General features: G+C 37.0%; 3 protein-coding genes across 3 annotated transcripts; 2 read left to right on the plus strand and 1 right to left on the minus strand.

Moving 5' to 3' along the window:
• The first annotated feature begins 1,779 nt into the window (after positions 1-1,779).
• Positions 1,780-4,316, plus strand: LOC106333506 (WD repeat-containing protein 26-like). Its single transcript, XM_013771943.1, has 6 exons — positions 1,780-1,843; positions 2,230-2,467; positions 2,552-2,839; positions 3,107-3,208; positions 3,277-3,918; positions 3,998-4,316. Exons 2-6 carry the CDS (start codon positions 2,231-2,233, stop codon positions 4,157-4,159), a joined length of 1,431 nt encoding a protein of 476 aa, XP_013627397.1. The 5' UTR covers positions 1,780-1,843; position 2,230; the 3' UTR covers positions 4,160-4,316.
• A 2,577-nt stretch (positions 4,317-6,893) lies between these two features.
• On the plus strand, positions 6,894-8,764 carry LOC106331574 (serine/threonine-protein kinase SRK2H). Its single transcript, XM_013769959.1, has 8 exons — positions 6,894-7,216; positions 7,287-7,463; positions 7,544-7,597; positions 7,692-7,784; positions 7,853-7,945; positions 8,021-8,125; positions 8,209-8,307; positions 8,379-8,764. Exons 1-8 carry the CDS (start codon positions 7,097-7,099, stop codon positions 8,694-8,696), a joined length of 1,059 nt encoding a protein of 352 aa, XP_013625413.1. The 5' UTR covers positions 6,894-7,096; the 3' UTR covers positions 8,697-8,764.
• A 477-nt stretch (positions 8,765-9,241) lies between these two features.
• LOC106328605 (TOM1-like protein 2) lies at positions 9,242-12,191 on the minus strand. Its single transcript, XM_013767081.1, has 10 exons — positions 11,923-12,191; positions 11,518-11,630; positions 11,281-11,359; positions 11,078-11,176; positions 10,850-10,963; positions 10,596-10,756; positions 10,423-10,501; positions 10,237-10,322; positions 9,888-10,154; positions 9,242-9,788 (listed from the first exon to the last, which is right to left on the minus strand). Exons 2-10 carry the CDS (start codon positions 11,616-11,618, stop codon positions 9,446-9,448), a joined length of 1,329 nt encoding a protein of 442 aa, XP_013622535.1. The 5' UTR covers positions 11,619-11,630; positions 11,923-12,191; the 3' UTR covers positions 9,242-9,445.
• Positions 12,192-12,749: the final 558 nt, after the last annotated feature.

The raw sequence follows: 12,749 nt of genomic DNA on the forward strand, positions 1-12,749 counted from the left end.
ATACACATTTTTTTGTATTGGCGGGAAAACACGTTTTTTGCAATTTTGGCGGGAAAACACGGTTTGCGACTTTAGCGGGAAAACATGTTTTTTTTTGTGTTTTGACGGAAAAATGTATTTTGGGGGTGTTGGCGTGAAAACATTTTTTTGTGATTTTGGCATGAAAACATGTTTTCAGTTTTTGCGGAAAAACACGTTTTTGCAATTTTGACGTGAAAACATTTTTTTTTGCAATTTTAGCGGGAAAATGCGTTTTGGGGTTTTGGCGTGAAAAAATAGTTTTTAGCACGGGAAAAAGTGTTTTTGTAGTTTTATCAGTTTTCGTTTGTGTCAAAAATGATATTATGTTTAGGTTTGTAATTTGTGAATTACATTAGGGGTATAATAGACATTATACAATTTTGAATGAACCATCTCCATTCAAATGATCCAAATTGGTTCAGCTGAATGAACTTTAAAATTAAGCCTAAATTTTCAAAAATCATCCGGATGATCCATCTGAATGAGTTGCACTTTTAGTGCCTAAACAAACAAAACTCTCATCCTCATCCAGATGGTCCATCCAGATGGAAAAACAAATAGGCCCTGTGTATATGTTGAAGAGTCCAATTTAAAAGCATGATGAAAATATTATAATACCTGCATTTCCTCTGGGAGTGGCTCCGAGAGAGAGCAATAGTGTAGGAAGTGGCAACCGGGAGCAAACTTCCCTGTAAAATTTAGCAACGCCTTGCAATCAGCTAATCATAAGAATTTTACACATGGAGTTACATAAAAGAGACAAACCCCCACTAAGCCTCTAAAACAACTCTTAAAGCAGTAGTAAGCTTTGGGTAATTTTGCCACTATGATGTCACAAATTTATTACATTTTTAAGCGGGTAGATGCTGGTTTGGCCACTTTACCGAAACATATGGCCGAAGAATCCACATGCAAACTTTTTCTTCTCTTTTTGGATAATATAACCTATCGACTCTGAAGAAAAATCATGGACTTTTTATTCATTAAATGAATGAAATTTTTAAAAGAAGCAAATTGTAAACGTCGTGTAGCAGATCTCATGTTGACAAATTTTAACGTTTAAATCGAATATAAATTGCATTAGAAAAATTTGAAGGGAAATGTCATATATTAGTACAATTTTCTAACTCTGTTGAATCTGTTTCATGCAATTATATATTACCAAAAAAAAACGGTAAACATTTAACCTAAATCAATTATAACCAAAGTTCTCCCACCCATTTGTCTAAGGCTAAGAATTGTTTGAAAAATAATTATGGGCAAATCTCCAAAATAGCATCTTTCTAAGTTTATATCACAAAAATAACACTCAAAAACTAAAATGACCAAAATAGCATTTTATTTTTTGAAAATTTTAATTTTTTTATTTTTAAAATTTGAAATCTTATCTCCAAAACCTCATTTCTCAACTCTAAACCCTAAACTCTAAACTCTAAACCCTAAACCCTAAATCCTAAACCCCACCCTTTAACTCTAAACCCTAAGTTTGTGACTTTTGATAAAACATCAAGTGCTATTTTTGTGACTTTTGACCTTGAGTGGAACAAAAACTTGATTTAGTGCTATTTTTGTCTTTTTCTCAATAATTATTTCAAAAATATAATTAACCAATTATTTGATTCAGTTTCCATAGTAACCATCAATTAATATAAATAAGCGGGAAGAGTAGTACACATGCCTCGAACACACAAAAGCAGAGCGCTAAAAGAAAAAATAAATACGAAACTGAGTGAAATCTCATTAGACGTTAATATTTCGCTCTGATTCTTCTTCTTCGTCGTCTTCTTGTGTCGACCTATAAGTACTCTTCTCACTTTCTCTCGTACGCCTCTCTCTCTCTCTCTCTATCACTTTCTCTAGTCTAAGATCGCTAAAGCCGACTTGCTGGGTTTTGCTTCTTCTTTCGTAAGATTGAATCTTTTTTCCCCCTAAAACCCTCTCTCTGTTTCGCAACTTCGTAGATTGTAGATCACATTTTTACGTTTTCACGAACTGAGCTTTCTTGCGATCCAAGGCTAGTTTGTTCTTGCTGATTTTACGTTTGATTGATCGTTTCTCATCGCTACTTCGCTATCACCATTCTCGTAGATCGTTTGTTTATTATCGATGTCAGTCACAAGAGATGATCTTCCTCTCTTTATGTATACTGTGTGCTTAGTTGATTCTAGAAAGCTCAAGATTTGATTTTTTTTTTCCGACTCTCTGCAGGATGGATGGTACGATAGGCTCCAAAGGTCTCGTCAAAAAGACCGAGCTCGTTAGGATAATCACAGATGCACTCATCTCCCTTGGTTTCAACGGCATTGCTGCCGATTTAGAGAACCAGTCTGGCGTTAATCTCCTCGATCCTACTATCAAGCACTTTCTCGACCTAGCAGAGCGTAAAGAATGGCACAACTGCATTACACTACTACAGGAAGAGGGATTACAAGTGCGTGATGAAAAGGTTGCGAGATTCTTGCTACTAGAGCAAACCTTTCTTGACTTCTTGAAGGATGATAACCTTGATGATGCACTGAACACTTTACAGGAAGAGATGACGCCTCTCGGTGTTAAAAGGAGGCGCCTTGAAAAGCTTCCCTCCAAATTTGTGTTTCCAGATTCTGGTGAAGAGAGGTTCATTGAGGTTATGAGGAAACTGCAAAAAGTGTTTCCTCCTGCAGCTATAGTGCCAGAAGGGAGGTTGGTGCGTCTCTTAGAAGAGTCACTTTATCATCAGATGAGGGACTGTGATTACCATAATGCTCCTGATACTGATATGTCCCTATGCTTTGATCATTGCTGTTGGAAATCTAAAATTCCTTCCAAGGCTGTTCAGGTAAATTAACACTATGCTAAGGGTTTTGAAGTTATGAGTGTTACATTGTTTCTTGTTCAATATCTTTAAGTTGTGAGTGTTACATTGTTGCTTGTTCAATACGTTAACTTGTCTATATGTTTGAGTGTGAGTGTTACATTGTTTCTTGTTCAATACGTTAACTTGTCTATATGTTTAAGTTGTGAGTGTTACATTGTTTCTTGCCGACTTACCTTTAATGATGATATAGCACAATATGTTTAATTTGTCTATATGTGAATGGTTCAGACATTGGTGGGACATACTGATGAGGTCTGGTTCTTGAAATTCTCAAATAATGGCAAATACTTGGCTTCTTCTTCTAAGGATAACACAGCAATTATATGGGAGGTATGACTGTGACTTGCTTTTAGCTTCTAAGGATTGATTCACTTATATATGCTTTTTTGTTTGTCCAGATCAATGCAGAGGGAGGAGAGTTTTCGATGAAGCATAAACTTGAGGGACACGAGAAGCCAGTTGTAGAAGTCTCATGGAGTCCAGATGATCAACAAGTCATCACATGTGGAGAAAGCGAAGTCATCAAGCGCTGGGACGTTGGTTCAGGACAGTGTGTTCAAACCTGCGGAAGAGATGATGTTGGTTCCATTTCTTGCGGATGGCTTCATGACGGTTCGGGTATAATTGGCGCGATGGCAGACAGGCGGATCTACTTGTGGAACTTAGATGGGACTGAGATAGAGCACGAGCAAGGGCAAAGGGGACAGAAGATTTCTGATGTAGCCATGACGAGTGATGGGAAGTGGATTGTAAGCGTGGGAAGGGAGCAGAATGAGATCTCATTGTTTGATAGAGTGACTAGAGGTGAGACGGTGATTCAAGTGGAAGGCATGGTTACCTCGTTCTCGCTTTCGAGAGACGACAAGTATCTTCTAGTCAATCTCATTACGCAGGAGATCCACGTCTGGATGATTGATGGCAGACGGGAACCACGGAGGGTTTACAAGTTCAGTGGCCACAAGCGTAGTAGGTTTGTTATCAGGTCTTGCTTTGGTGGCTATGATGAAAATTTCATCGCCAGTGGGAGTGAGGATTCTCAGGTAACAAAAACAAATCTCATTAGTAAATGGACCTTAAGATGGAGAGTGATGGTGTCTATGTTGGTTGTTGTTGTTGCAGGTATACATATGGCACACAGACTTTGAGAGGGGACCTTGTTGTGTATTGCCAGGACACGGAGGAGCTGTGAACTGTGTTAGTTGGAACCCCACTGATATTCATATGTTGGCCTCAGCGAGTGACGATAGAACTATCCGGATTTGGGGACTTGACTTGGAGTGATGATGGCTTAGCTGCAAGTTTGATATTCATTATGTGCATAGGATATATACCTTTTAAGTGTGTCTCTTGTTTTCATTTTCACCCTCTTGATGTTTTTTTGCTTCCCTGGAGTACAATAGAGATAATAGCAGATGTTTGATTACTAATCGTGAGACACAGAAGACACAAAAAATATGCATTTGAGAACAGTTTTGCTCTAATGTTGATGCTTCACTTCTTCTCCTAAGTAACTATTGTTCTCTCTGTCTCTCTTAGTTCAGCAATGAACTTTCAATAGAATCTTTATTTGAAGTTGGTCAAATGTTAGCTTGAATCGATCAAAGTCTGTGAGTTTTTGAGGACCACCTGTAAAGCCCTCGCCACAAGAAGATCATGGAGATAGATTACGTAGCAAACACTCCACATTTATACTCATTTTACTATATCAGGCCTAAACATATATATGGACCTTAAACTGACAAGAGATGAAACGTTACAAAAAGGCCCATAGAATATACATTCAAGAAACACTCCACATTTATACTCTTTTTTTTTGTGCAAAGATCAAATATACTCTTTACTTTAAATAATGATGTGTGTGTACCAGATGCAACAAGTAGATCTCACCATTTTTAGACAGCTTAGTCTGTACTCTACAGTAATACACGGATCAAGACGACTTAATCCCTAATATATAAATTATTGTATGCTTGAATTTAGATGAACAAAAAATATATAAAAAATACGACTGACCCTTTGCGTTTCCACACATGAAAGCACTTACTAACTGAAGATTTTTTTTAAAAATAAAAAAGGAAGAATACAAACAATATTATCCACAAGTAAATTATTGACCATTCTTTTGAGTTTTGACTTTATATATGAGTAGCAAACACCACACCACGTGGTTGGCAACAGCTTGGCCCATTGTAACGGAAAACAACTTCGAATGAGATGTATCTCTTAAGGAACCTACTCTTAAGCTATGGGTTCATACATTTCGCATCAAAACCTTAAATTATATGACATATATTATATAGTTTGACAATTGAACCCATTGCTATTTATTAGAACATGAAGAATGGTTATGAATCAACAAGTGTGACACGTGATGGGCCGGCTTAGAAGCTCCAAATATAATTTAATTACTTATAGTTAGTAACTTAGCGAGGTAGTTATGGACCTTATGGTCGGTTGACAACTACTGATACACATGCATACTGAATTAATTTATTACTAATCGAAACGTTCAATGTGGTTTGTCTCTATTTAACCGACCTCGACCATGCCGCGTACAAACACAAGAAGACATCAAAAAGATAAAATCATTACGGTATTTTATAAATATCATTTACAATCATTTAAATTTAATATCATTAATTATTATATAATCAAATTGGAAAATTAGCATAGTGATTAGTGATGCTCTCCCTAAATTCTATTTTGCATGATCTAAGGAGTAAGGTAAGTGTTGGATTAATAAAGAAGGAAGAGTAATTTTTATAGTATTAACTGTTTAATTAAATAGGAAAAAATTAGTGACCGTTGGATGGAAGGTGTTCATCGGAAATCGAGCGAAGACCTCTTCACGTGGCACAGTACCATTGCCCATCTCCTCCGTTTACTCCTCCATACGACGTTATTATGTGTTTTGTTTGCGGATTTTTAAAGTTTTAAAAATAAATAAATGCCATTCAGATCCATTTAGTTAAATGAGTTTTAAATGGGTTGTTTTGGTAAGACTCATTTATTAAATGAGTTTTACATTAGTAAGATTCTTTTAACCCATTTAACTTAATATAATTAATTAATTATTTTTTTGTAGAAAAATATGATTGTATAGTTTTGGCGAAAAATTCGATTTTACGGTTTTCGCGGGAAAACACGATTTTACGGTTTTGGCGAGAAAACTCGATTTTACGGTTTTGGCGGAAAAACTCGATTTTACGGTTTTGGCGAAAAATTCGATTTTACGGTTTTGGCGAAAAAAATCTGATTTTGCGTTTTGGCAAGAAAACTCGGTTTTAGGGTTTTGACGGGAAAACTCGATTTTTACGGTTTTGACGGGAAAACTCGATTTTACGGCTTTGGCGGGAAAACTCAATTTTTACGATTTTGGCGGGAAAAACTCGATTTTACGGTTTTGGCGAGAAAACTCAAATTTTACGGTTTTGGCGGGAAAACTCTATTTTACGGTTTTGGCGGAAAAATTCGATTTTACGGTTTTGGCGGGAAAACTCGATTTTCCGATTTTCGCGGGAAAACTCATTTTTTACGGTTTTGGCGGGAAAACTCGATTTTGCGTTTTGGCGGGAAAACTCAATTTTATGGTTTTGGCGGGAAAATCTGATTTTGCGTTTTGGCAAGAAAACTCGGTTTTAGGGTATTGACGGGAAAACTCGGTTTTACGGTTTTGGCGGAAAAATCTGATTTTGCGTTTTGGCGAGAAAACTCGGTTTTACAGTTTTGTCGAGAAAACTTGGTATTATGGTTTTACCAGAACAATTTGATTTGCGTCTATATAATAAAAATCAGTTTAAATTTTTTATTTGTTTCATTTAATTTTTGTTAAAAACTATAAAGTTAAAACAATTAAAAATTAAATCAACAATAGTTTAAATGAGTTTAGATGGTCTAAATGGGTTAGTACAAAATTTGTGGATCTAAATGGATATCCCTAATGGTCTAAACGGGTATGAGTTTTAAATGGAGCAGGAGGTGTTGAAGGGGGTGGGTTTTACCATTTTAACATCCCTACTCCTCCATAATCGATACATACACATATACATACACTAAAATGAGTGTTGCATGTGGGAGGCAATCTCAGATCCCCACGAACATCGCTACCCTTTATAAAGATGTGACGAGTTTCTTCAATCATCCAACTATCCAAGTAAGTGTGTGTGTGACACATTCAAAAGACTTAAAACTTTGATCTGGAGGAGGAAGTAAAGAGAGATGGACAAGTACGAAGTTGTCAAGGACTTGGGAGCTGGAAACTTCGGTGTGGCTCGTCTCCTTAGGCATAAAGAGACTAAGGAGCTTGTCGCGATGAAGTACATCGAGAGAGGTCGCAAGGTTTGATCTTTCTCCTCTCTTTGGCTTAAAAAATGAAACCTTTGAATCAAAATGATGACGTGGTTTGTAGATTGATGAGAATGTGGCGAGAGAGATTATTAATCACAGATCACTTAGGCATCCTAACATCATCCGATTCAAGGAGGTGGTTCTGACTCCAACTCATCTTGCTATTGTAATGGAGTATGCTTCTGGAGGAGAGCTCTTTGAACGAATCTGTAATGCTGGTAGATTCAGTGAAGCTGAGGTGAGACCTTTCTTCTTAATATCCTAAGTTGGGGTCTCTTCTTGGTTTGTTTATGTTAAAGGATCTTTATGTTTTCACAGGCTAGATACTTCTTTCAGCAGCTGATTTGTGGAGTGGATTACTGTCATTCCCTGGTATTTAGATAACTAAACCCAAATATTATGAAGCTCTAGTAGAGATTTTTTTGGTTTAGTTTGCATGATTGTTTTGTTTTTTTTTTTAATGCAGCAAATATGTCATAGAGATCTGAAGCTTGAGAACACTCTGCTCGATGGTAGTCCTGCTCCATTGTTGAAAATCTGTGATTTTGGTTACTCCAAGGTACATTCATTAGTCTCCTTATTCAAGATTTGTCTTCCCATCTAATAAGTCATATGTGTTTTGTGTAGTCATCTCTGCTTCACTCTAGACCTAAATCAACTGTTGGAACTCCAGCTTACATTGCACCTGAAGTTCTCTCTAGAAGAGAATATGATGGAAAGGTAACATCACTACAATGGTTCTCATCTTTATGTTTCACTTGTTCATGTAACGGTTTGGTGACTGGTGTTATGCAGAATGCGGATGTTTGGTCTTGTGGTGTGACTCTTTATGTGATGCTGGTTGGAGGGTATCCATTTGAAGACCCTGATGATCCCAGAAACTTCAGGAAAACTATCCAAGTATAAACCAACTCCAGGAACCTTTTCAATAACTACGTTTCTTTCACCTCAATTCTTATGGTGTTTGTGAAAATGTTCTGCAGCGTATAATGGCTGTCCAGTACAAGATCCCGGACTACGTTCACATATCTCAGGAGTGCAAACACCTTCTCTCTCGCATCTTTGTCACCAATCCAGCTAAGGTACTTTCTCATTTTCTCTGAGTTAGAAAGCGTTTCTTTAGTTTTTTTGACTATTTGATGAATATATGCAGAGGATCACACTTAAAGAGATCAAGAAGCACCCGTGGTTCTTGAAGAACTTACCAAAGGAGCTTACGGATTCTGCTCAAGCAGCGTACTACAAGAGAGACAACCCAAGCTTCTCTCTTCAAAGCGTTGAGGACATTATGAAGATCGTTGGAGAAGCAAGGAATCCAGCTCCTTCTTCTAGTGCCGTCAAGGGCTTTGATGAAGATGATGAAGACGAGGTTGAAGAAGAGGAAGAAGAAGAAGATGAAGAAGAAGAAGAGGATGAATATGAGAAGCATGTCAAAGAGGCACATAAGAGCCAAGAGTCTTCTAAAGCTTAAACAAAACAATAACTCACTCTGCTGTTTAATATATTCAATCTCTTATATTATATTTCTGTTTACGTGAATTTGAACATCTCTTTAATCTATAAGAAATTTGATTCAAAATCACCCATTTCTCATATATGGCATAAAGATAGCATTTTCCAATGTTCTAACAAATAGCTAGGCGGTAACTAGGCTACTTATAAAGGATTAGCGATTATGCATATTATTCGGAAAGTTTTGGCATCAACAATTATTAATTTATTTTATATTTATACAAGATATTTTAGTTTTTGAGTTTAGTTATAAAATTATTTTGATGAATTACCAAGATTAGATATATAAAACAAAAAAAATTAGATAGATTTGTAAAGTTGTACTAACATTATTTTTTTATTTAACAGATTTAGACTAATTTGGATCAATTTAAATTAATCTAAATCGATTTAAAATGATACAAATCAGATTTTTAAGAAATCCTATCCTGCCTGGACTGATTTTTAGAACCATGGAATTTTCACATTCATTTTCATTACACAAACAGGAACAACACACCTCTGTAGAATAGCATAGATCATGTTTCAACAAAGTGAAAGGAGGTACCTTTACTCGTATACATAATCAGATCTCATGGGGCCTATATTCTAATTTCACAACACTAGAGATACAGAGCAACAGCAACACACAAAATAACAAAGCCTAAAGAGAGCAGGAGTAAAAGAATACATATATATTTAGGATGAGACCGAAGTTTTGGGTGTGTTTCAGTCACTGAAGTCTACACTTCCACTGCGTGAGCTGCTGCCATCGCGGCTATGCAAAGAAAGACCTCTCATATGACCTGGCAAACCCGAGGCACCATCAACTTTCTTCTCCTTGAAGAACTTTTCCCTCTCAATGTGTTTTGCAGGTGGTGGTGGTATCACAACAGGCGGGGACTGCGAATGGCTATGGCTATCACCACCGCGTGATGACTCCTCTGATGGTAAAGGACGAATGAGTGGGCGGTTTAGCTTTTCGCTATGGATTGCTGATCCAAGTAAGGCTTGTGGAGGTGATGGCTTTTCTTCATCCTCAGGCATTGCTCTAGCTTTCCCTTTTCTCAATCTGCAAGCAAAACATTAACATGGTGGATCTTTGGACTTAGCATCAAGAACCAACTTAGTGATTTCAAATTTCGAGACTGAGCAGTGTGAGGGGAGAGACCTTCTGAATAACTGCTCAGGCTCCTCTTCCTCATCCTCATCTTCAAGATTAAGATGGTTTGGATTAGAGATAGAGCTGCTCGATTTGGTATTTGCATTAGAACCGTTTGTGGCAGGACGACTAGGTTCGTGATTGGAATGATAACCATTGGATGCAGCAGACCTGCCTGGCCCTGTGATTCTACCAGACAGTAAGTCTTCATGTCTATTAAGAATTCTCTGAAGTTGTTCATTCAATTCGATTGCTTGAGAAACTGCTCTTTCGTCCCTGCACAAGAAAGCCGTTCTACTTGAGAAAGAAAAATACTTTTTTAACATGTCATTTAAAGCAAGAGAGACAGGAAACTTGCCTAGATGTCATGACGAGGTGCATTACACGCTCTTTCTGAAATGAGCATTGCTCCACAAGATCAAGAGTAAACTCATCTTTTGCTCCCTAAATGTTCAAAAAGAGGATCAAACTCGAGTCATCACTCAGGGCCTCAGGCTAAGAGATCAACAAGAGAAACAAAGTCATGGAGGTAAATATTATATACCTCAGGATTATGAGAATCATCAACTGCGTCAAGCACTTCCTTCAAAACTTCTAATGCAGCACTAGCTTTTTGTAAGATGCTACAATCAAAGAGATTAAAAAAAAAAACAGATTTAAGGCCTCTTAAAATTTAAAGGAAAATTTTAGGCTACTGACATGTGGAGAAGAAGATACCTAGAAGGAGCTGGAGATTCTCGTTGCTGAGTAGGAGGAGCAGTCCCCTCGTTTCTAGCAGATGCAAGTTGTTCATTGAGCGTATTTCTTGGAACCGCTTGTGCAGTGACCACAACTGGTGGGGTGGAACTAGGTCTCTGAGGAAATTGAACTCCTGCTTGCTGAATGTAACAGAAGATGACAAAACAGAAAAGCTCTCAGTCTTGGAAGAGAGATTCACAGAACTAGGATGTTCTTTTGTTTCAAAAACTTACCACTAAATCATTGTATGCTGTATAATACTGAGGGAATTTCCCAGAAGCGCCACCAAGAGAGGTTTGAGTTGCATTAAGGAGGAGAAATATCCTCTCTCTTACAGGCAAATCCGACTAAAGGGGAGTGTTCGAAAGACACCAACAAAAACAATATGCAAACTAAAATTAAGCAGCTTAACACTCAAATTCTGTAGAGAAGTAACATGCAGAAACAGAAGATGAACATACTTTTTTCTTTACTATCTTCACAAGTATTGGGAGTACACCTATGTCTATAACCTGCTTATGAATATTCTCTCCAATATTGTTCATCAACATCTCCAGCAACTGAAATTATTATCAAAATAATAGTCTCAATTCTCAAAACGTTCAAAGGTATGCTAACTCTCCTAAAGCATGATTCCGCGGTAGATATAGACCAGGAACCTTACCTGGACAGTATATAATTGAGTGTTTGGGTTCTTGCTCCCCAGGCGTTTTTTGATAGCTTTGATAACATCTTTTGCATGCCTATTTACAATATAAGAAGAACTCATGAACAGGTCAAAAATGCTAAGACGACAATGAAGAGTTTTGTTAAGATAAAAAGCAGTCTGATTGTGGTCTATGCACTACTGTCACAGTTATATAAGAAGATTAGAGATGCTATGGGTCGTCGTCATAGATACCTTTCATCTCGAGCAGCAAGTTCACAGATCTCAATGTTTTTGCCCCAATCCACATCAGTAAGCTTCTCGCTGGTTGCAGAGCTCACAAGCTCCGAAGCCATTTCTTAATTTATCTGTTCAAGCCAGAGACAATCAGCAACCAAGATACATTTTGCAGATTTCAAGATCAGATATTTGGATCATGTTATCTCGACAAGGAACACATGTGGCAAAACCCAAATCCTAGAAACAGACACAAATCTGATCACGAAGAGGACAGAACAAGACAAAACTGATAACTTGTCCGAATACAAAAAAATATATCAAGCTGTCGAGGAACATTCTGACCCAAAAATAGATCTCAACAAACAAACAATCAATCAATCAAGTGGTTTGATTGGATAACGATAGAGTGAAAACCCTTACCTGATAAACCCTAATCAGCTTGAGCATTACACAGAGACGTAACGAAGATGAAAGACGAAGCCTTTGCGCCTCTTCTTCACCAGACTAATCAGATATATTTGATTACTCCTTAAAAACAGAAACTTGTACTGATGGTTTTTAGTTAGGAGAGTAGATTATTATTATTATTTTAAAACTAATAAATAAATAAAAAAGAAAAGAAACAATCAAAGGCTGAAGAAGCAGACACCGCCATGAGAGAGAAAGCTGTTCTCTTGGTAAAGTGTTGTTGGCGCGGGGAAGAGAGATAATATTATAGTCACGCGCTTGTCAGCTTTAACTAACAACTGACAGCCTGGTTGACCACCACGTGTCTCGGGGGAATACTTTCTTTTTCAGAAACGTCCCTTGATTTCACTGTTATTTAATATATGTCCCTTATCTTATTTTCTAAATATTTATCCCCACCTAGAATAAATTTCAAAATATGTTTCTAATTTAAAGTTGGGTTTTTTTGCAGACCTACAACTTAAAGTCAAACACAAAACTAACCTCCTTTTTTTTTTGAAAATTGGTTTTGCCCTATTCACCCCACAAGTTCATATAATTTACGAAAATGCCATCAATTTTTTTTTTCTTTTTTTTTTCGAAAATGACATCTTTACTCTCTCACCCTCATCATCTTCAAGTAATTACAAGATTGTCATTGTCATCAATACCACAACCACCATGAACAACCAATTTGAAGCTCTTAATGCTCTCAAAATCGATTTACCCTTCTTCTTTTTCCATTCTTGTGAACTAAACACAACATATCTCTCACTTTCTCTCCACAATGAGCTAAAAAA

The sequence above is a fragment of the Brassica oleracea genome, chromosome C3, assembly GCF_000695525.1.
Source record: "Brassica oleracea var. oleracea cultivar TO1000 chromosome C3, BOL, whole genome shotgun sequence".
In the NCBI taxonomy this organism is placed as follows: domain Eukaryota; kingdom Viridiplantae; phylum Streptophyta; class Magnoliopsida; order Brassicales; family Brassicaceae; genus Brassica; species Brassica oleracea.